This window comes from Giraffa tippelskirchi, chromosome 8, assembly GCF_054371585.1.
Source record: "Giraffa tippelskirchi isolate mGirTip1 chromosome 8, T2T-mGirTip1v1.2.pri, whole genome shotgun sequence".
Classification (NCBI taxonomy): Eukaryota; Metazoa; Chordata; class Mammalia; order Artiodactyla; family Giraffidae; genus Giraffa; species Giraffa tippelskirchi.
The window spans coordinates 152,804,263-152,825,139 of NC_137282.1; the positions used below are offsets into that span (position 1 = coordinate 152,804,263).

Genomic DNA, 20,877 nt, shown 5'->3' on the forward strand with positions numbered 1-20,877 from the left:
AGAAGCAAAGACCCGTGAGGGACACAGTTCATCTGCACTGTTCTGCTGCCTCACTCAGCGCTGCTCTGAGGAGACACATGAAAGACAGCAGTTATGGTGATGTTCACCGTAACTCCTCTCCTCACCTGTTGCGCCCAAGTCCACTCTTTTATTGACCTATTGTGGAAATCTGATAGGGGGAACGGTGCCAGCTGTTGAGTGCAGAGGACAAGAAGGGGTGGCAGATACATGCCGTGGCATCTTACTAGTGATTCAGTTGCCTGCAAAGGCAGTGAGAAACAGCTGACCTGGGGGGTCTAAGCCAGGCATCTCCCAAACCATGGATGGAGATGTTGGAGACCAGATTCCTCCTCTGCCATGGGGTCATGGTTCTGTATACAACGTGGCACCTATATCACCAACCTCTCTAGGTTACAGTTTCTGTCTTTGAAAAAAGGAAGAGAAAAAGAGAGGAAGAGAGGAAGAAAAGAAGGAAGAGAAGGGAGAGAGGGAGGGATGGAGAGAGAGAGGGAAGCAGAAAGACAAAGAGAAATGAGGATATATATTGGAGGGCTTCCCTGATGGCTCAGATGGTAGTCTACCTGCAATGCAGGAGACCCAGGTTCGATCCCTGGGTCAGGAAGATTCCCTAAAGAAGGAAATGGCAATCCACTCCAGTATTCTTGCCTAAGAAATCCCATGGACAAAGGAGCCTAGAGGACTGCAGTCCATGGAATCCCAAAGAGTCAGACACGACAGAATGACTAACACCTTCAGGTACATTCTCTTTCCGAGAGTTGTCCCTGGGTGTTAGGAGATAAAGAAGAAAAGAAGGAAGAGAAGGGAGAGAGGGAAGGATGGAGAGAGGGAGGGAGGCAGAAAGACAAAGAAAAAGAAATGAGGATGTGTATTGGAATGGATGATTTCCAAGGTATTTTCTTCTCGAATAATTCTATCATAACTGGCTAAGACTGTAAGACAGAAGATCTTTGATATAAAGCCTGTTTGAAACCTAGATGCAAAATTCTTTGTATAAGTAATTTTTTTTTTTGTCTCTGCCATCTGGAGAATGTGACAGATGTACAGATCCTTTGAGCTTGAGATTGCCAAGGTATATTTATGTTTAATTATAATAAAAATAAATGCTCAGATTAAAACTATTAGCAAGAAACTAGTCAATGGGAGGGCCAACTTGACTGAAGGCAAGCAGGAGATTGAGGAGGATGGATCTGTGTGGAATGGGCTGTTTCACTGCTGTTGTTGTTCAGTCGCTCAGTCGTGTCTGACTCTTGGCGACCCCACGGACTGCAGCAGGCCAGGCTCCTCTGTCCTCCACTCTCTCTCAGAGCTAGCACAAAGTAGTCTATTGAGTCAGTGATGCCATCCAACCATCTCATCCTCTGTCGCCCCCTTCTCCTCCTGCCCTTAATCTTTCCCCAGGGTCTTTTCCAACGAGTGGGCTCTTCACATCAAGGAGCCAAAGTATTGCGAGCTTCAGCATCAGTCCTTCCAATGAATATTCAAGGTTGATTTCCTTTAGGAGTGACTGGTTTGATCTCCTTGCAGTCCTAGGGACTCTCAAGGAGCCTTCTCCAGCACCACAATTCAAAGGCGCTGAGCCTTCTTTATGGTCCAACTCTCAAATCCAACATGACTACTGGAGAACCATAGCTTTGGTTTTTCACTAAATGGAACTTTGTTGGCAAAGTGATATCTCTGCTTTTTAATACACTGTCTAGGTTTGTCACAGCTTTTCTTCCAAGTAGCAAGTGTCTTTTAATTTCATGGCTGCAGTCACCATCCGCAGTGATTTTGGAGCCAAAAAAAATAAAGTCTGTCACTGTTTCCATTGTTTCCCCATCTATTTGCCATGAAGTGATAGGACTAGATGCCATGATCTTAGTTTTCTGAATGTTGAGTTCAAAGCCAACTTTTTCACTCTCCTCTTTCACCTTCATCAACAGGCTCTTTAGTTCCTCCTAACTTTCTGCCATAAGGGTGGTGTCATCTGCATTCTGAGGTTGTTGATATTTCTCCCATCAGTCTTGATTCCAGCTTGTGATTCATCCAGCCTGGCACTTCGCATCTCCCTTGTAGCTAAGTTGGTAAAGAATCTGCCTCCAATGCAGGAGACCTGGTTTGATCCCTGGGTTGGGAAGATCCTCTGGAGAAGGAAATGGCAACCCACTCCAGTATTCTTCCTGCCTGGAGAATCCCATGGACAGAGGAGCCTGGCAGGCTACAGTCCATGGGGTCACAAGAATCGGACACGACTTAGCATCTAAACCAAAAACATTCTGCTTATAAATAATTCTCCAGGCCAGAATACTGGAGTGGGTAGCTGTTCCCTTCTCCAGGGGATATTCCCAACCCAGGGATTGAACCCAGGTCTCCCACAATCCAGGCAGATTCTTTACCAGTTGAGCCACCAGGGAAGCCCAAGAATACTGCAGTGGGTAGCCTATCCCTTCGCCAGCGGATCTTCCAACCCAGGAATAGAATCAGGGTATCCTGCACTGCAGGCAGATTCCTTACCAGCTGAGCTACCAGGGAAGCCCTTAAGTTAAATAAGCAGGTGACAATATACAGCCTTGACATATTCCTTTCCCAATTTGGATCCAGTCCATTGTTTCATGTCAGGTTCTAACTGTTGCTTCTTGACCTGCATACAGGTTTCTCAGGAGGCACCAAACTTGTACTTCTGATAATTTTTTGTTTTTTGGTGGGGGCAGGGGTGTTTCTACATAGACCCAGATTATAAAGCACCAAAAATGCAAATGGTCATTTTTTTCTTGAGTACAAACTACCCATAAAGGTTTTCTAAAATTGAAGAAAGAATATGGATACAATTAGTAAAATAAATATGTGGCCATTTTTATGTTATTTATTCTAGGGATAGGTCCATGTCAAGGAAGAAGTGAGAACCAGTAAGACCAAGAAGGACAGACTCATGGAGGCTGCGAGCTCTTTTTATTTGTATTTTTTATTTTTTTGTATTTATTTATTTGGCCACACCAGGTCTTAGCTGTGGCATGCAGGACCTTTAGTTGTGGCATGTGGGATCTAATTCGCTGACTAGGGATGGAACCTAGGCTCCTACATTCGGAGCATGGAGTCTTCTTAGCCACTGGACTGACAAGGAAGTCCCTCAAGGTCTTTTTAAATGAAGGAGTCTGATTTTTTTTCTATATTATCATAAAGCAGGATGATATGTTATCTTTAGTGTTCTGTGTATCCTTTTTTCTGACATGTTTCCTTCTGCTTGTTTTGCTTGTTTGAGGTTCTTTCCCTGGCATGGCTCAAGATTTTTTTTTTCTTTTTATTGGTGATGAAGCTGTTTTGTCTCAAGCTCTTCATTTGGCAACTGAGTAACTCTCTCATGCTTTTACACTGAGACAATGGGTGAGTCACTCAAAGGGGCTCTGAGAGCCCTTGGAAGTGATGTGGTCCAGTCTCATTACTGAGAAGGGTAAGGACTGGCTCAAGGTCATGCTATAAAAAGTAAGAGCCAGCTTTGAAATCCAAATACAAACAAGAGATCATCTTTAACTTACACACTCTTTGGACATGTTACCTAACCAGCAAGGCATAAAATGAACAAGACATTCTGTAGATGATTTAAGTAAGTAACAAGTTCTAGGAACATCTACAAGAGTAACCAAGGTCCTAAAAGTAGGGCTATAATAACTGTCTAAATAGGTCCATCCTTTATAAAGTCCAGGAACGCAAAGCTATAAAATTGTTTAATACCATTTAATCTTACCATGTGTAGTGTATTATACTTTTTTGCTGAATTTTATTGCCTTTTTGTTCAAATTGTGGGTCTCTCATTTTTACTGAACAATTAATAAAAGAATATTTCTTTTGTATCCATCTTAATCATGATAAGAAATAAATATTTCAGACATTTACAAACATTAATATGTAAATTCTATAAATCTCCAAAAAGGGCTTGAGTTAGGAAGAGCTATATGATTTGCAGTTGTTTCATGATGGGCAAATCATTTAGAAACAGACCCAAGATTAGTTCCATATACCATGAATAACAACAGGACAGCTTTGTTAAAAAAAAAACAAAACACATTCATCCATTTAAGGATAAATGATTGTTGACCAAAGGCTTACAATTCTGTAGGCCCAGTTTCTGGGGGATCCTTTTCTTTGACATTGAGGACTATATTTACCCTAAACATCTATTATAAAACTGTGCATTGTTTGTTTATTTCTTAAAAAGGGTGCAAGCTGTGTCAGCGTTCCTGGGTTGAAGGGTAATTTAAATAAGCCCTTCAGTTTATACTGCATACAAGGCGGCTTTACAAGATCTAATCTTTTCTAAACCTGCTATGTTCTTCAGTTCAACAGAGCTTCCTAATTGTAGCTATTAGTTCCCTTTTTTTGTGGTCTGTTCTGTCAATAGACTATTGAGTGTTCAGTAAATTAAGCCCCACCAGCAGCCAACACATCAAGACAGACGTTAAATCATAGCTCGGCTGCCCTTTTTCATTGTTAGTGTCTGTGAAATAGTTTTTACACACAGGGACAGGAGTTAACATGATGCACATTTGTGTCATTCTCAAATTTCCATACTGTACAATCAGGTATGTGGGGTTTTTTTTCCCCTAAGCAACAGGTGTGTTCTTGGAACAAAGTTCAACCCCCCACTTCTGGCTTATGGGAGAGGCAGCAGCTGCAAGCTTAATGTCAGTGACACATGGTTCTATAAGAGAGAAAAAATAAACTGCTTGTTCAACGTATTAAAGTCATGGGCAGATGGACAAAAGCTGCCTGCGCTTTTCTTTGTGTTATAGAACCCGAGTCTACATTTTCAGATGACAAGTGTTTTTCTCTCTTTCTCTTCTCTTTCTTCCCTTCTTTCCTTCTTTCCCCACCTTCCTTCCTTGTTAAAAAACTAATTAGTGAAAAACACAAATTTCTTTAAGCATTATCTATTCATTATTGAGAATATTCCTTCGAGTCATGCTGTTCTCAGGCTGATGAGCAGGGAGAAGAAAAAACTTCATATAAATCAAGCTACACTTGATTGATAACTCACTTCATTCTACAAAGAATTTAAAGGAACTGTTTACTATGCAGCTTGAAGAGAATTATTTAGTATGCAAACCCTACATTTCTTAAAATGCAAAGTTAAATATACATATTTACAGGCTTCATTTTTCCCCAGTAAAAGAACACTATACAGAATTTTGTGACATTACTAATAAGAATTATAATGTACTGTGTACCTCAGAAGTACACATTATATATAATATAATGTCAATATTAATGGCAACAATACTGATATAATAATTATTATAATAGTTTTCAAGAGAGTACAATGTTCTTCAATTATTTAAGGATCTCTTTTAGTGTCTTGGGGCTGATACTCCATTCTATATGTTAGATTTCAAGTACAATCATGAGTCAAGATATCAGAAGCTCAGCCACCAGGTTACTGCACACCAGATTTCTGTAAACATAGATGTCAAGCTCAAGAACAAACCAGAGCAATTCTAGAGTTCTGTGATACATCTCAAGTAGGTCTTACTACGCAGACTTTTCTAGGACTCCTGCATATCAGAGCTTCCTTTCTTTTGCCAGTGAGGATTTCAACAGGAATATTTAATAAAAAGGTCCATGAGACTGATCTTCATTTTTCTTAGATGTGATGAGCAAATACATTGCAAATGTGATGAGATAAACGCCTATTTAATTACAATTCTGGAACCAAGGGTATAATCTGAGTTGCCAGATTCCCTGGAAAACTGGTGTTGAGTGTTGCGTATAATGTCTAATTGAAGAAGGAGCAAAAAGAGTTTTTTTTTTAAAACCGCAAGTCACAACTTTATTCAAGAATCAGATTTTCTGTGAGTCTATACTGAAAATGGTTTTGCCGGGATGCTCTCTTGCTGAGAAATCTATAAGCAGATGGATTTTTGAATTCAATCCTCTGCAAGAAACAAAGGCAAATGAATAAAAAGAACTTGAATATAATTTTTTTTCTTTTAGGTTGTTAATTGGTTTGGCTTTTACTTTCATTAAAAGGACGTAAACAATGTCTAGCCTCAGGAAAAATGCTAAAGATTTTTAAAACGTATAGAAAGTGTCTAAACTGGGAGGCTGGCCTAGATATCATTAAAAGTCTCTACCAATCCAGAGATTATCAAATTCTACAACTCTGCTTTTCCTCAGGCTGCAGTTTAAAAGAAATTGTGGTAAAATATACATAATGTAAAATGTATCACATTAACCATTTCTAAAGTATACAGTTCAGTAGCATTAAGTATATTCACATTGTTATGCATCAGACTGCCAGAATTTCTTCTGGAGTTTAGTCTGCCTCGCAGAAGTAAAACGATACCCATTAAACAAGTTCCTGTTTTTATCCTTCTCTCCAGCCCCTGGCAGCCACCATTCTACTTTTTGTTTCTATGAGTATGACCACTCTAAATACCTCATATAAATGAAATTATAAGTACCTTTTTTTCTTTTTCCAGCCATGTCAGGTGGCTTGTGGGATCATAGTTCCCCAATCAGTGAAAGTGCCAACTCCTAACCACTGGACCATCAGAACTCCCCAATACAGTATCGTTTTGTGACCTGGCTTATTTTACTTAGCATGACATCCTCAAGGTTCATCCATGTTTTCATTGTGTGCGAATTTCCTCTTTTATGAAATAATAATACTCCATCGTATGCACAGACCACATTTTGTTTATCCATTCATCTGTCAACAGAAACTTGGGTTGCTTCCACATTCTGGCTACCGTGAATAATGCTGCTATGAACACAGGTATACAAATATGTCTTTGAGATATTGCTTTCAATTCTTTGGAGTCTATATCCAGAAGTAAAATGGCTGGATCATATGATAATTCTGTTGTTAATATTCTGCAGGACTGCCATATTCTTTTCCATATGGGCTGCATGTTTTACATTCCCACCAGCAGTACACAAGGGTCTCAATCCCTCCATCCTTCGCCAGCCCTGGTTGTGACCATTATTTTAAAAATATTTTAATAGCAGTCAACCTTTCCACAGAGTACAACAGAGGAAAGTACTCACATGGGTCTCCACGTCACCAGCCAGGATCCTACTCTTCTTTAAAAACTCAGCCACCATGCTGTTCATCAGCTTGTCAAAGGCCTCCACAGAGGGTGCCACACCTTTAGAAAAGAACATTGTGTTATTCCCTGGTAGTTTTTGAAAGCTGGAACTGTTTTGCCATAGGTAATAGGGAAGTCTCATGTCATTCACATCATTTTCTTTCTATTCCCTAAGTCATTCATTCACCCAATCAGTACTTATTAAACACTTCTCAATGGCTCAAGAAAGCAGTTTTTTCCTATTTTTTCGTCCTCCTGAATAAGTACTTTCTTTTAAAAAAATCTTTTAATTGGAATATAATTGCTTTACAATGTTGTGTTGGTTTCTGTTGTACAATGAAGTATAAATCAGCTATATGTATACATATATCCCCCTCTTGAGCCTCCCTCTCACCCACCCCATCTCACCCTTCTAGGTCATCACAGAGCTGAGCTCTCTGTGCTATTCAGCCGGTTCCCGCCAGCTAACTATTTTACACATGGTAGTGTATATACATCAATCCCAATCTCCCAGTTTGTCCCACCCTCCCTCCCTGGCTCCTGGAGCCACATGTTCATTCTCTACATCTGCGCCTCTATTCCTGCCCTGGAAACAGGTTCATCTGTACCATCTTTCTAGATTTCATACATATGCATTAATATATGATATTCATTTATCTCTTTCTGACATTCTTCGGTGAGTAGTTACTTTCACCTACATACTTTCATTTGATTCTCCCCCAAACCCATGAGGTAGGTAGCATTGTCACACTCTGACTGATGAAGAAATGAAGATGCAAACAGAGCGTATGACTTGCTAAGAGCTATACACCAAGTAAGTGGCAGATCCAAAAACTGATCACACCTTCTGAATCCAAAGCCAGTGTACTTACTTCTACACCGACCTGTCTAAGTTCTATAATGACCTTGCAAGTAGTTACCAAGATTATTCAGGACAATTAAAAGGGAATAACGAACTCTGGGCAAAGTAGGAAAAGAAAGTTGATTTCACACATTTACTTCCTCCTTCACTTCCCAGGGGAGGAGGGTGGGTGTAAAAATGACTGGTGCGCTAATCCACAGTGAATTCTGATCTGCTAAATTACTATAAAAGCTGAAGTGGCAATGGCCCAACCTGGGGTGCTCTGCATTTCTTTCCCTGACTTTTCATTAAAAAAACTTTTCTCTAAGTCCCTGACTGCATCTCTAATATTGATCAAGAAAAAAACTAACAAATTCAGCAGTACAGCCTATTAAGATTTAAGATCAAACTTAAGAGTCCCTTTCTTACACTGGACAGAAATATCCAAGCTCATAAATGCATAGGATAAACTTTTTTCCTTTTCCCTGATTCCCAGTTGCCCTTTCCACAGGCCCAGAAAGTGATGGAAACAGTTGTTCACAGTTCTCTGCACCTACTTCTAAGTCTCACTTCTAAGCAGGTTATTGAAGCTGAGTTATCATTCTAAGTTCAAAATGTAGTATGTACCAACTTCTATAACATATAAGAGGTGCAAACCCAAAGATTCCTTATGGATCCATTTGGAAACAGATAAACTTGTTGTTGCCGTAGAAGAGGTCTGAGGAGTCCCTGCCTAGTGTTTAAAGTGGGAAAAGGTTTTAAAATGTGATGGAAGCCTCTACATAGCAGAAGGGACACTGATAAAAGGGAATATTTTTCAATTTCCTTTCATCACTCAGCTCTGCTCACACCTCCTCCGGGCAGCCTTTAATGACCTGTCTTTCTCCCCAGTCTGCATCCTTTCAAAATCTCTTAATCAAAGCATTTGAGGCCCAGAATAGTAATGCATTGAGACCAGAGATTTTGGAAGATTTAGGACTACGTATAATTCATCTTAGATTCCCCTGCATCTACCACATTACTTGTCAATTGGCAGGCATGAAAATATTTCAAGTATTGAGCCTAACTTACCTGATTGTCAAAGTAAGCAAAAAAAACATCATAAAACACAACATAACACCAGTCTCATAGGGCAGTTCTTTGATCTGTGCATACTATGGATCTGTAATGAACTGGTTCCTTCTACAAGTTTCTTTTTAAATTAAAAAAATTAACTTTAGTTATAACATCATTGTAATGATGGTGTTTACATTTAAGGTGAGAAGATTGTCCTTAAGGATTTGTTAAAAATAAAATTTAGAAAATTACCAAACTGACTAATTCAGAAGGAGCGGAAGTGATGTTGTTTAGGATAAGAAAAGATTTTAAGGATGGACATCATTCAGACCTTTTACTAATTATCCTACTAACTAAGTACCTGTCTTCATTTCATACTATCAATAGGATAGTAAATTGCTGGCTAAGTTGTTTTAAGAGAACTTGAATAACTGGTTTGGAATGATTTGTTATACTAGAAACTGTGTTTAAATATTTAAGTAATTTAATTTAAATAGATGCCTTCCAAATATGCTTAGCTTATTAATTTTCCCAGGAAATTCTTTTTCTATGAAGAAAGTGCAAAGAGCAGTCTAGTACCTCTTTGTGTAAGTGAGGTTTGAATTATTGGAGTTTCTTTTTTCCATAACTCAGTAACACTACATAGCCTCCTGGGAGTTGGAGTTTTTTTTATGTATTCACAGGCTTTATATTTGTGGGCAGCAATCTCAGAAATGTCTTTTGATGACCTGATACCAAAGGCATAAGGAAACAAAGTTACTGAAGAGAACATGAAAATATTTCCTTATAAATAAAGTCTATTGAATCTCATATACCAACTGTATAGTTAACAAAAAGAAGCTTAAAATGAAATCATAGATATGTCTCATTTGACGTGGAAAAAACTTACAGGCCCCTGGCAGCCTTCCTTTAAACAACATCCCCTTTCAATTCATTCAAAGCATTTTAATTTTCATTATGTTTGAAGGGTAGGGAGGGGGACAAAAACCCAGCCTGTGCATTTGTGTTCACACAGTAATTTCTGTCCCAGGGGATGTAATACAAGGTATAGTTCCAAATACGCCTGAAATTTTAGAAGCACCAATGTGGATCTTGCCCAGTGAAAGCTTTTTTTTTTGAAGCCCCTTCTTCCCCAAGGCTTTTCTTCAAGCCCCAAAAGACTGGCAAAATTCAAAATGGGTCAGATAAGGAGGAAATGGGTGTGAGACAAGAAGAGAGTTGCCAGATTAAATACAGATTGTCCATTTAAATTTGAATTTCAAATAAACACTGACTAAATTTTTAGAGGAAGTATGTATCATGCAGTATACCCCATGCAGTATTCAGAACACACTTCCATCAAAAAAAGGTAGTTTGTCTGAAATGCCAATTTAACTGGGTGTCTTGTATTCTTATTTGCTAAATCTGCAACCTTAGACAAAAAGAATGTTGGAAAAATTACTGTAGATAACAGAGTTGGCCACGCACAGTATCTTTTTAAAGAAGTAGTTGACTTTTTATATGTTTGATCACACAATTTTTAAACTCTTTTTAAAAATGTGTGGCATTAGCATATAATTTTAAAAACATTTGGTGAGGAATAGCAAACGTAAAGCAATGTGATGTGATCATGCTACCTTGAAATAATATTTGGTTTCACATCAGATTCTCTTCCTTCAAAACTGCAGTTCTTACACTTAATGACTTGTTCTCTTTAAAATTAAAATGTACAGAATGATAATTTCTTTCAATTTACAGTCTAATTGAGAACATTAGCTTCTTTTTGATAATGACTTAGATAATATATTTAGTCACTGAATGTGGAAGAGCAGTATAAACACTGAAATGAAAGAATAATGACATTCGGCTCATGGATTGTGCTGTTAACAGGCACAGATAGAGGCAATTTTTGTGGACTGTGGATTGAGACTTTCTCTTTCTCTTTTTTGGGGATCGCTTGCATATGGTTAATGTCATGGTCACACAGAAAGGAAGAAGTGGAGGAGTTAAAGTTCATAGAAATGTTTCATGAGAAGTCAATGATGGGAACAAAGTTAAGTGACCCACAAAGAGACTAGTAATGACAACTCTGTAGTCCTACCTCCGTTGACACCGTTAATTTCCCCGCAGTCCCCAGGAGGCCTGTGTGACCCTGCAGACAACAACTCCAGTCGGCCGACAGCCCGCTCCAGTCTTTCCATGAGCCCCTGCATTTCTGCCATCCTAGGAAAATGCCAGCACAAATAGAGGCCATGTGAGCATCAGGGAGGATTAGCAAGCTGACACCATTAAACTTAACAGCAGTGAGAAGGAAAATAAAAATTATTCGGAATGGCTATGGCTTTAATTACCTAGAGAGTATTTTTACATGTCAGGGAAATAGGTGAAATTCAATAAAACATAAAACTTATAGTAGAATAAAAACCAATTATATTGAGTTTATTTTATTTTCTATTCAATTCAGGAATGTTTATAAGAATCATATTGCAATACACAAATATTCACTCTTTAAACCATTATCATATGTCTCCATGGATGCTTCTTTATTCCGTGATAAATTGATGTATAACATATACTTAAAAGCCTGTGAACCATTGCACTTGAAAATATGTGGGTTATTTTCAAATATCTTTTGATATTGATTTCTAACATAATTCCATAGTGATAAGAGAACAGACTCTGTATGATTTCAATACCTTCAGACCACGAAAATTTTGTGCCTTGTTTTATGTCCCTGGATATGTTCCAGTGTCTCCTAGTTTACAGTCTATGGGAACTTGAATAGAATTTATATCCTACTATTGTGTGAAAATTGTATAAATCTTAATTATGTTGAATTGGTTCATGGTGCTTTTCGGGTCTGTTATATCCTTCTACTTTTCTGTATATTCGTTCTGTTAACTTTTGAGAGTTTGATATTCAAACTCCAACTAAAAATCTCAATTTATCTACTTAAAAAATAATTGTAATATATAGGAACTATATGTAACTGTGTTCTGTATTTTCCAAGTCTCCTGTAAATGTGCTATCATACTTTCATAATTTAAAAAATAAGGAAGAGAAAAAATCCCATGAACATATATCTCATAATTAACATTACCAACGTTCCTGTTAAATGGTGTCAGCATGTTTTACCTATTTCCAATAATTCTGTTAAAGTATAATTCTACAGGGGACACTAAACCCAGTGATAACCCTTGCTTACTCAATTATCTTAACCCAAAGAGCCCAGCACAGAAGTATGCGTTTATCAAACTATATCATTTGGCAACAGATGCCATTCCCTCCAAGAGCTAACTGTCTTCTACTTATTATCATTGGTTTCAGTGTTTTTGTAGATGAATTGTTTTAAATTAAATTTTTTTTAATAGTGTAGGTTTTAGTTTAAAATAATAAGAATGAGAGAACATCCCTGGTGGTCCAGTGATTGGGAGTCTGCCTGCCCAATGCAGGGGACACAGGTTCAATATTTGTTCCAGGAGGATTCCACGTACCATAGGGCAACTAAGTCTGTGCGCTGCAACTAGAAAAAGCCCATGCACAGCAACGAAGACCCAGCAGAGCCAAAAATAACAATAAAAAATACATGAAGAAATAAATAAAATAATAAAAATGGTTATTTCCATTTTCTGCTGGTTATTTTTAGAAAAAAATTTAGATTTTGTTGGGGTTGTTTTTGGACACATGGATCTTTAGCTACCCAGCACTCCTGGCTAGGATAAATTGGTTTCGAAGCTAAGGGACTGAGAATAAAAGGGGCTAGGTATCTACCCTTCCTGCTTCCAAACAGATCTTCAATAGCTACACTTAGGGTACGTGCGTGTGCGTACCCAGTCACTCAGTTGTGTCTGAGTCTTTGCAACCCCATGGACTGTAGCCCGTCCAGGCTCCTCTGTCTATGGAACTTCCCAGGCAAGAATACTGGAGTGGGTAGCCATTTCCTTCTCCAGGGGATCTTCCTGACCCAGGAATCCAATCTGGGTCTCCTACACAGGCGGGCAGATTCTTTTCCCACTTCACCACCAGGAGGCCCACACAGGATATACTTCAAAATTACTGGCCCTGGAATGTAATGTTATTAAGGCCACCTCTGATGAACCCAATCTAATTTGGCCAGGTTCATCAGATGCAGGTATATGTACCATAACTCTGACCGTACCAACCCTATGACTGCTTTGGGCAAAATCAGGCTGCTGTGGCAGACAGAGGGAAACATGTCTCATCTCAATCAGTGTCCGGACTTCTTACTCTTTCTTTTTAAGTCTACATTGAGTCTGTTACAATATTGCTTCTGTTTCATGTTTTGGCTTTTTGGCCATGAGGCATGTGGGATCTTAGCTTCCAGAGATCAAACCCACACCCGCCGCATTGGAAGGTGAAGTCTTAATCACTGGACCACCAGGGAAGTCCCACTTCTACTCTTATAAACTCTCCAAGTAACATTCTGAGCCAAAGAGGACTAGCATGCTCCTATACCAGAGACAACACTTCCCCAGAGTGTGGAGAAATTTTATTGCTCTAAGATGTGTAAATACTTTCCACTGCTTCTGGGAACCAGGTAAGTCATTTCTCTTTTGTATTTTGTATTCCACTAGTTCTGAGCGTAAGCATAAAATAATGACATGCCATTGCCATTTTTTAACAGCAAGGTTATACGTATCAAAACACGTGGATGGCTCTGTCATTCTGTGTCCCAAATGTCAGATGGTCATCAGATACGGATGGGGGAGTTCACTGTCTATTTTGGAAAGTCATCTCTGAAACTGCCAGCAGCTACTCTTTCAAAATATGGGGCAGTGTTCTCTGTGCAGCTGAAATCAGCATCTAATCCCAAGGGGATTCAAAATTAGAAGTTTCTCATCTATTCTCTTCAACGTCAGAGCTTTTGCTTCCATCGCAATTGAAAAAAAAAAAAAAAAGAGGAGGGAGAAGAAATTTAATTGCACTATTTACGTAATCTAACAAAGGAACTGGGTATCCTGTAGGTGGGTGAAGGCCAACTGAGAAATGATAAAAGCCCCTGGATCTTTTAATAGTTGCCCATCTGTTCACAGTTATCTATGCTCCCTGTTACTCAACGTGCCAAATGTTACCACCATGGACCTAGCCCGTGATACAATGTGTTTGCTTTGTTAGCAAGGTCTCTCTGCCCCCCAATGGAGAAGCACCAACCAGCCCCAGCCGCTCCCAGAGCTGTTCGGGAAGGCCTGGGACATGTCACACGTAGGACTGCTGCCCCTGACGGTGGCTTAATCAGCCTCCCTGACAAGATGCAAACTCACACTATCTCACAGTGCTCCGTATGTTGAAAGACAACAGGAGTGAGCCCATAAACTGCAGGGCCGGGCAGATTGGTGTGGAATGCAGTCTAAAAGCAAATCAGATGTCACTTCATGTAAGATCACCAGGAGCTAAAGTCTGGCCACGGCCTCTTAAGAGGTCAAAACACTGCTCATGCAAGGAAGCTGGAAAGATGCCTCTGGGTTTTAAATTTTAGAGCGGTATCTAAGAGACATGCAGAACAAATAAAAGAAAGATGACACCAGGATATCAAAAATACACATGAGCATTCCAGGGCAAATGACGGAGTCCAAGACGGCTGTGCTCTCTTCTCCTCCCCACTCCCCCCCACCCCCGCACCGCCTCACACCACACCACACCACACACACACACACGCACGCACACACACACTTCCCCCACATGTGCCTTCAGCTGGCAGCTGGGCTCTCAAGAATGAAGAAAGGACAGAGCTACAGATTCTCCACATTCCTCCCAGGCAGTTCCATTCGCCTTGGTTCTCCAAAGTGGGTTTAGCCACGTTCAGATGAGGAGGTGGGGAGCCAGGAATTAAGAATTAGGCTGAGGAAGTGGAGAGGATGGTCAAAGCGAATGTAGCCAGCAAGGTCAGAGGAAGGAATGTGTCAGGGCCAGGTGGACAGACAGATGAGCCTGGATCAGGAAGCCAGCAGAGGAGGGGGACAGGGCAGAACGGCTGAACCTAAGATATTCTAAGAATCTGAAGAGAAGCAAAGAGAAACCAGATACACAGCTGGACAACCAAGAGACTGGCTTAGACAATACAGCTCTAACATGGCCTCCATATTTTCTAGTCATTCTATTCAAGTAGAAGCCAACTCTAAGTTGAGGTTCCCCTATAACCCACAGCTTACAGAGAAGAAGCACAAACATTTGACCAGAGAGTGAGGATGGGTGGGGAAAAAAAGGGAGAGGAACATGGAATTTCATGACTGTCTCTTTTGAATGTTTAGGAAATTATACTTGAGATGAATCTTAATTTCTTATTTTGTATTAATTTTTAAGTATTTTATTTTGAGTTTCTTTATAATGGTAATGGTAACTCATCCTTGTCATTTTTTCTTGCCTGAATTACACCTTACTTTTAAAAAAAGGTTTTTATTTTTATCAAAGAACGCACAGAACGTAAAGAGTCAATAGTTCCACAAGGCTTATCACAAAAACCACAACAGTCCCCTGAATGCCTTCTTCCATTCTTTGCCTTAAGAGTCAACCATGTTCAATTATTCCAGCTGTTTCTTTTAGTAATTACCTCCTTATCTCTAAGTAGCATGGTTCTATCTCTATGTCTTGTTTATTTTCTTCAGTTTTAGGCTTTATCCATTGAGTTCCCTCCAGAAACATGAGGGTTTACTTTTCTCTTGCTTAATCTCCACCAGCACATCAATGCACATTTCCTCTTGTCCCACCCTCCCAACAGTATGATATCACAATTTTTCTGTGACTCGTCATCAGTGTTAAAACAATTAGGACTATTCACAGCTGAGTCATGAGGTATGCTAAGATCGTGTTTCATTTTTTGCACAACCTGTTTTCCTACAGCCATGATGTTCAACTTCTCAGTTTTCTTTATACTTAATCACTCATCTCCAAGCTCTTCCCAGAGTTGAATTAAGTCTCCTTTTCATAGGGCCAAACACACTAGGAATTGTCTTAGCTTTTTCTTTTCAGAGGCATCTCTTCTGGAGAATCACTCCAACTGCAAGACCGTTCTGCAGGCCTGCTACACACCTGTCACCTGGGGTCTGCCTCTACCTTCACTCTCCCTACTCCCCCTCCAGTGCAGTATCACCTGTTTCTTGAATTTTACATCTTCCTCTTTCTTGAGATACTTTCTTAACTGGGACGAGTATTACCCTCGAAAACATGTACGTGAAAGGGCAATTTTTTTGAGACCTTGCCAGTCTGATAATATCTATACTCTGCCCTCACATGTGACTGCTGGTTTGGTAGAGTGTAGAATTCTAGGCTAGAAATTTTCCTTGCAATTTTAAAGTTCTCAATTCATTCTCTTCTAGCTTCCTAGGCAGCTGCTGAGAAGTCCCAAGCCATTCTGATCCTTCTTCCTTTGGATGTAATCTGTGTTTTCCTTTCTGGAGGAAGTTTATGGGATCTTCTCTTTATCTCCAGTGATCTGAACTTTCATGATGATGTGCTCTGTTGTTGATCAAACACTTTTTTTCCCCAATATTTTCTTATCAATGATTTTCAGGAATATAGAAAAGATTGGAGAATGAACAATGCATATAGTTTGTCTCTGGGTGAGTTAATAAAACAAGTCTATTTGTTTTCAAATAAAGAAGTTAGCATTCTAAATATTTAAACAATTCAAACTTCTCTTGCATCAACTGCATACATTTACAAAAACTTCATGCACTTCAGTAAGAATACAGCTCATCAGTATTTTCTCATATACTGTCTTGGAAAAATAAGGTGTTCTGGAGACAGTTTCCTAGGAGGAAAGGTAGCTTTCGTTGTTTTTATCTACTTAATTGTTTATTTTTGGATGTGTTGGGTCTTCGCTGCTGTGTGGTCTTTTGTCTCGTTGTGGTGAGCAGGGGTTACTTGACAGTTGCAGTGTGCGAGCTTCCCATTGTGGCGGCTACTCTTGTTGCAGAGCACGGGCTCTAGGATACACGGGCTCACTAGTTGTGGCTCTTGTGCTCTGGAGCACAGGCTTAGTCACTCTGAGGCATGTGGGATCTTCCCAGACCAGGGATCGAATTTGTGTGTCCTGCACTGACAGGTGGATTCTTTACCACTGAGCCCCCAGGGAAATCCAGCTGTTATTGTTTAAAAATACTATTTTTTTTTCCTCATTGGTCATCTTACAAAACCCATTGTTAAACTGCAGATATTTAGTTCCTAATATTGTCTAACTTTAGGGCTTCCCAGGTGGTGCTAGTGGTAAAGAACCCGCCTGCCAGTGCAGGGAGATGCAAGAGACATAGTTTTGATCCCTGGGTTGGGAAGATCCCCTGGAAGAGGGCATGGCAACCCACTCCAGTATTTAAAATCCCATGGACAGAGGAGCCTGGTGGGCTATGGTCCATAGGGTAGCAAAGAGTCCAACATGACTGAAGCGACTTAACACACACACACACACTGTTCAATTTTATGTCCAGTGTCCAATGTTATGCCAATAGTACAATGACTACACTTAAAACACTAGGAGAAACAGTATTCCTATCCTTTTTTCATAATGGTTTCCAGAAAGGGAGAGTTCCCTACACTTTTTAACCTTTTTATAAAGTCTCAATTGTTTTGCTCATCTTTAACTGGGGTAGTATAGAGGGGGCCTGGCTTTGGAATTATTAGCTGGAGGACTTTGGGAAAAGAGCTTAATTTTGTTTTACTTTAGTTACCACCTGTACATAGGATTGCTATAAACATGCATGCCAAAACATAAAAAGGCTAGCACGAGGTCAGTGACAGACATGTCAGCTACTGTCATGAAAATCTCCCATCTCACCTTGCTCTCATGGGAATAGGTAGCCTACATACTGCTACGTCAAGCTGTCATGAACTTGAAACACTGAGCAATCATTTAGAAGGTCTAATCAATGGAAATGACTAGCTGAAAACTTCAGGTCAGTACACCTTTATCATTTTTTTTTCAACATTTCACCTTCCTCTGTCCATGTACTTATTCCTTCAACATTTCTAAAAGGGGTTTCCTCAAGTCTATGTGTAATGGTTACTATAAAAACAAAAATTTTGCTGCGTAATTAGTAATTTTGTAGTCACAAAGCTTCCCCCCACCCCAAACATTTTTATATGACTTTTGCTTTTAATTAGTCCTCTGAGGACATAAGCACAATCTCTGTGGAACTATTTTGGGGGGGAAAAAACCCTCTTTCATCCCTCCTATTTTCTCAAACTATCTTATGTTCGGTGGCAAGGGGTCTGCTAAGTTCCTGGCTGCTCAGTCCAGCCAGTTATGACAAGCAGCTTCCGTAGCTACCTTGAACACTGACACCCGTGGCACAGAGGAAGTAGTGATAAGCCCAGAATAGCAGCCTATTTGTCTGCATTACACACTTGGTACCTACGAGACAGACTGCCGAATGCAAATGCTGCCTCGTGCCATCTTTTCTGCTAGCACATGTATACCTTGCCTCAAAAGGAAACCAGTCCAAACTTCCCATAGGCTGAGGTTGTATCTCACTTTCTTTGTATCTCCCACTGAGTCTGCATGCTGCTGTGTGCATGGAGAATTCTATAAATACTTTTTGATTGATTAATTAATTGGCTACCCCTCACTGCCTTTCCCTCGCCTGCCCACTCACTGGAATAATCCTAGATCAGGCGGAAAGCCCGATTTTCACAGGAGAAATTTCCATTTAAAAGGAGACACAAGATTAGTTTTTCCTACGGAGACCTGCAGTGGCTTCCTCCCGTGATGTCAAAGAGCACACCTGCTCCCTCCAGTGTGAACCTTTGGGTTTCCCACAGTTCTTTTTGCTGTTGTTGTTTTGTTTGCTTTTTAATTTTTGGCTGCACCCTGTGGGATGTGAGATCTTAATTCCCTGACCAGGGACCAAACCCATGCCCCCTGCATTGGAAGGGAGAGTCTTAACCACTGGACCACTGGGGAAGTCTCTCCATAGCTCTTTTTCTTTAGGTTTTCAATTTTTTTTTTTAAAAAAACTCCACATTGTCTATACAGTTTTATAAATTTCCCACAGCAAGTTCATAAACAAATAAATACTCCCTTGGTAATATTTTCAGGTTAATAAAAGAGCCAAGTCTTCCAGGTTGCTGTTAAACTTCTCACTAGGCCAAAGATGCAGAAATAATCATGGGGAGTTCTCCTCTGTAAGAGAAACCCAGGTCCAAGGGATTTTAAAGATCATGAGCCTAAGATTAAATAGAAAATAGACTTGAAGTGACAGGAAATTGAAGGCTTTCAAACTTTTTCTTATGGTAAGGGTGGGCAGTTGGCTTTTATGTGAGCTCTTTGCAAACAGTATAAAGTCACAATGGACTACTTTCTCTAAAAGTCCACCCAAATTCAAAAATATTTGTTTAACTATCATCACACCAGACTTTCCTAGATTGTGGTTTCTCTTTACTGAGACTATTGAGACAATTATCTTTGTTCTTTCCTCTGTAAACTACCAGTCACTGGGGGAAGTGATCCTGTGGTTCACTATTACTAATTACGGTATTGGTATGTATAGAAGAAACAAACCATGGTATTATTCATCCGTTCATTGACTGGCTCATTGAATACGCTGTGTCATTCATTAAGATAGTCCCCACTATCTGCTATGAAAATACTCATACCTAGAAAATCAAGAGCGATCAAAATACATATACTGCCAGCTGTAATGGTAGGAGGCTGCAAGCAGACACTGCTCAGTCAAGTCAGGGAGTTGTTCCACTATGAGACACACTCACATTGTCAAGGTACCTACCTTCATCTTTCCCTTAATCTCCAAAGGGACCTCCTGGAGCCAGTTTCTCACCAAACAGCAAAACGGTCACCATTTTTATTATTTTTTAAATATGTACTTATATTTTTTATTTGGCTGCGCCGGGCCTTAGTTGTAGCATGTGGGATCTTTCAGTTGAAGCATGTGGGATCTAGTTTCCCAACCAGGGTTTGAACCCAGGTCCCCTGCATTGGGAGTGGGAGTCTTAGCTACTGGACCACCAAGGAGGTCTCAAAGCCACTATTTTCTTTTTACTGCAAAGAAGTTTCAAGAGTCTCTAAGCTCTGAAACAGTGGAATCAGAAGAGGAGAGATCAGAGAGTTACATGAATAAAAGAACACTTTAAATTTTTCACAGAACTGGATAAAATACATATATACGATCCTGATTAGCCAACTGATTCCTATAAAGCCTCTCACAGTGTTCCACTGCAGAGAAAAAAGCAAACAAGCAATCTTCAGCTTGAGTTTCAAAAGGCCCTCACCCTACCTCTATACGTCATCAGGTTCCTAAGAGTCCATCAGCGAGACAACTCACCCCTTCCCAAACATAGCCCCCAACCCTTCTTCTATACCACAGTCCTGCCATTTAAACTTCCTCCAGGGCCCCTTCAGGCCCTGCTGCACCTAATCGTCGAATCCCAACCCTCTGAGAGGGCATTCCTCATCCTACACATCAGAGACAACCTCCCTTGAAGTACTTCCTGTCGTGTCCACCAAATCCAGAGTGGGGTACAGAAGGACTCCGTAAACAAACCACACAGAGAAATGACCTCTCCAGCCCGTCTGCCCTCTCTCCACATTGCAGCATCACTCCCCAGAACCATCCCTGTTCAGTCTATTAGCATAAATACTTCTCCTCTAAGTGGGACTCTCTGAAGATGAGAGGCTAGGACTCATAACTCGACACAGTGGAAAAAGTATTTTTGGCATCAGAGAATCTTGAGACCCGATCCCTTCACTGACAACCAGTGTGACTCTGGGCAGATTGACTGCTTAACCGGAGCCTCAGTTTTCTCACTTCCAATACATGAACTCATTCCTTCCTCTTCATTCTGACTTATGATACTTGTATGTGTCTTGAGCAGAGTTTGTGGGGCTACATATATGGATGACACACGGATTCTATTTTCAAGGCACCATGATTTCCCTGGGGAGCAGACGGT

The 20,877-nt window shown here is 40.1% G+C and overlaps 1 protein-coding gene across 2 annotated transcripts in view; it reads right to left on the reverse strand.

Annotated features, from left to right (window-relative positions):
* CAP2 (cyclase associated actin cytoskeleton regulatory protein 2) overlaps window positions 1-20,877 on the reverse strand; it is a 128,183-nt gene that overhangs the window by 95,435 nt on the left and 11,871 nt on the right. For both annotated transcript variants that reach the window (XM_081518147.1, XM_081518146.1), the window contains exons 2-3: window positions 11,060-11,181; window positions 7,042-7,142 (exon numbers count right to left, since the gene is read on the reverse strand). In XM_081518147.1, the coding sequence (XP_081374273.1) occupies window positions 7,042-7,142; window positions 11,060-11,180 (222 nt within the window). In that variant the 5' untranslated portion in view covers window position 11,181. The remainder of the gene's footprint in view (window positions 1-7,041; window positions 7,143-11,059; window positions 11,182-20,877) is intronic.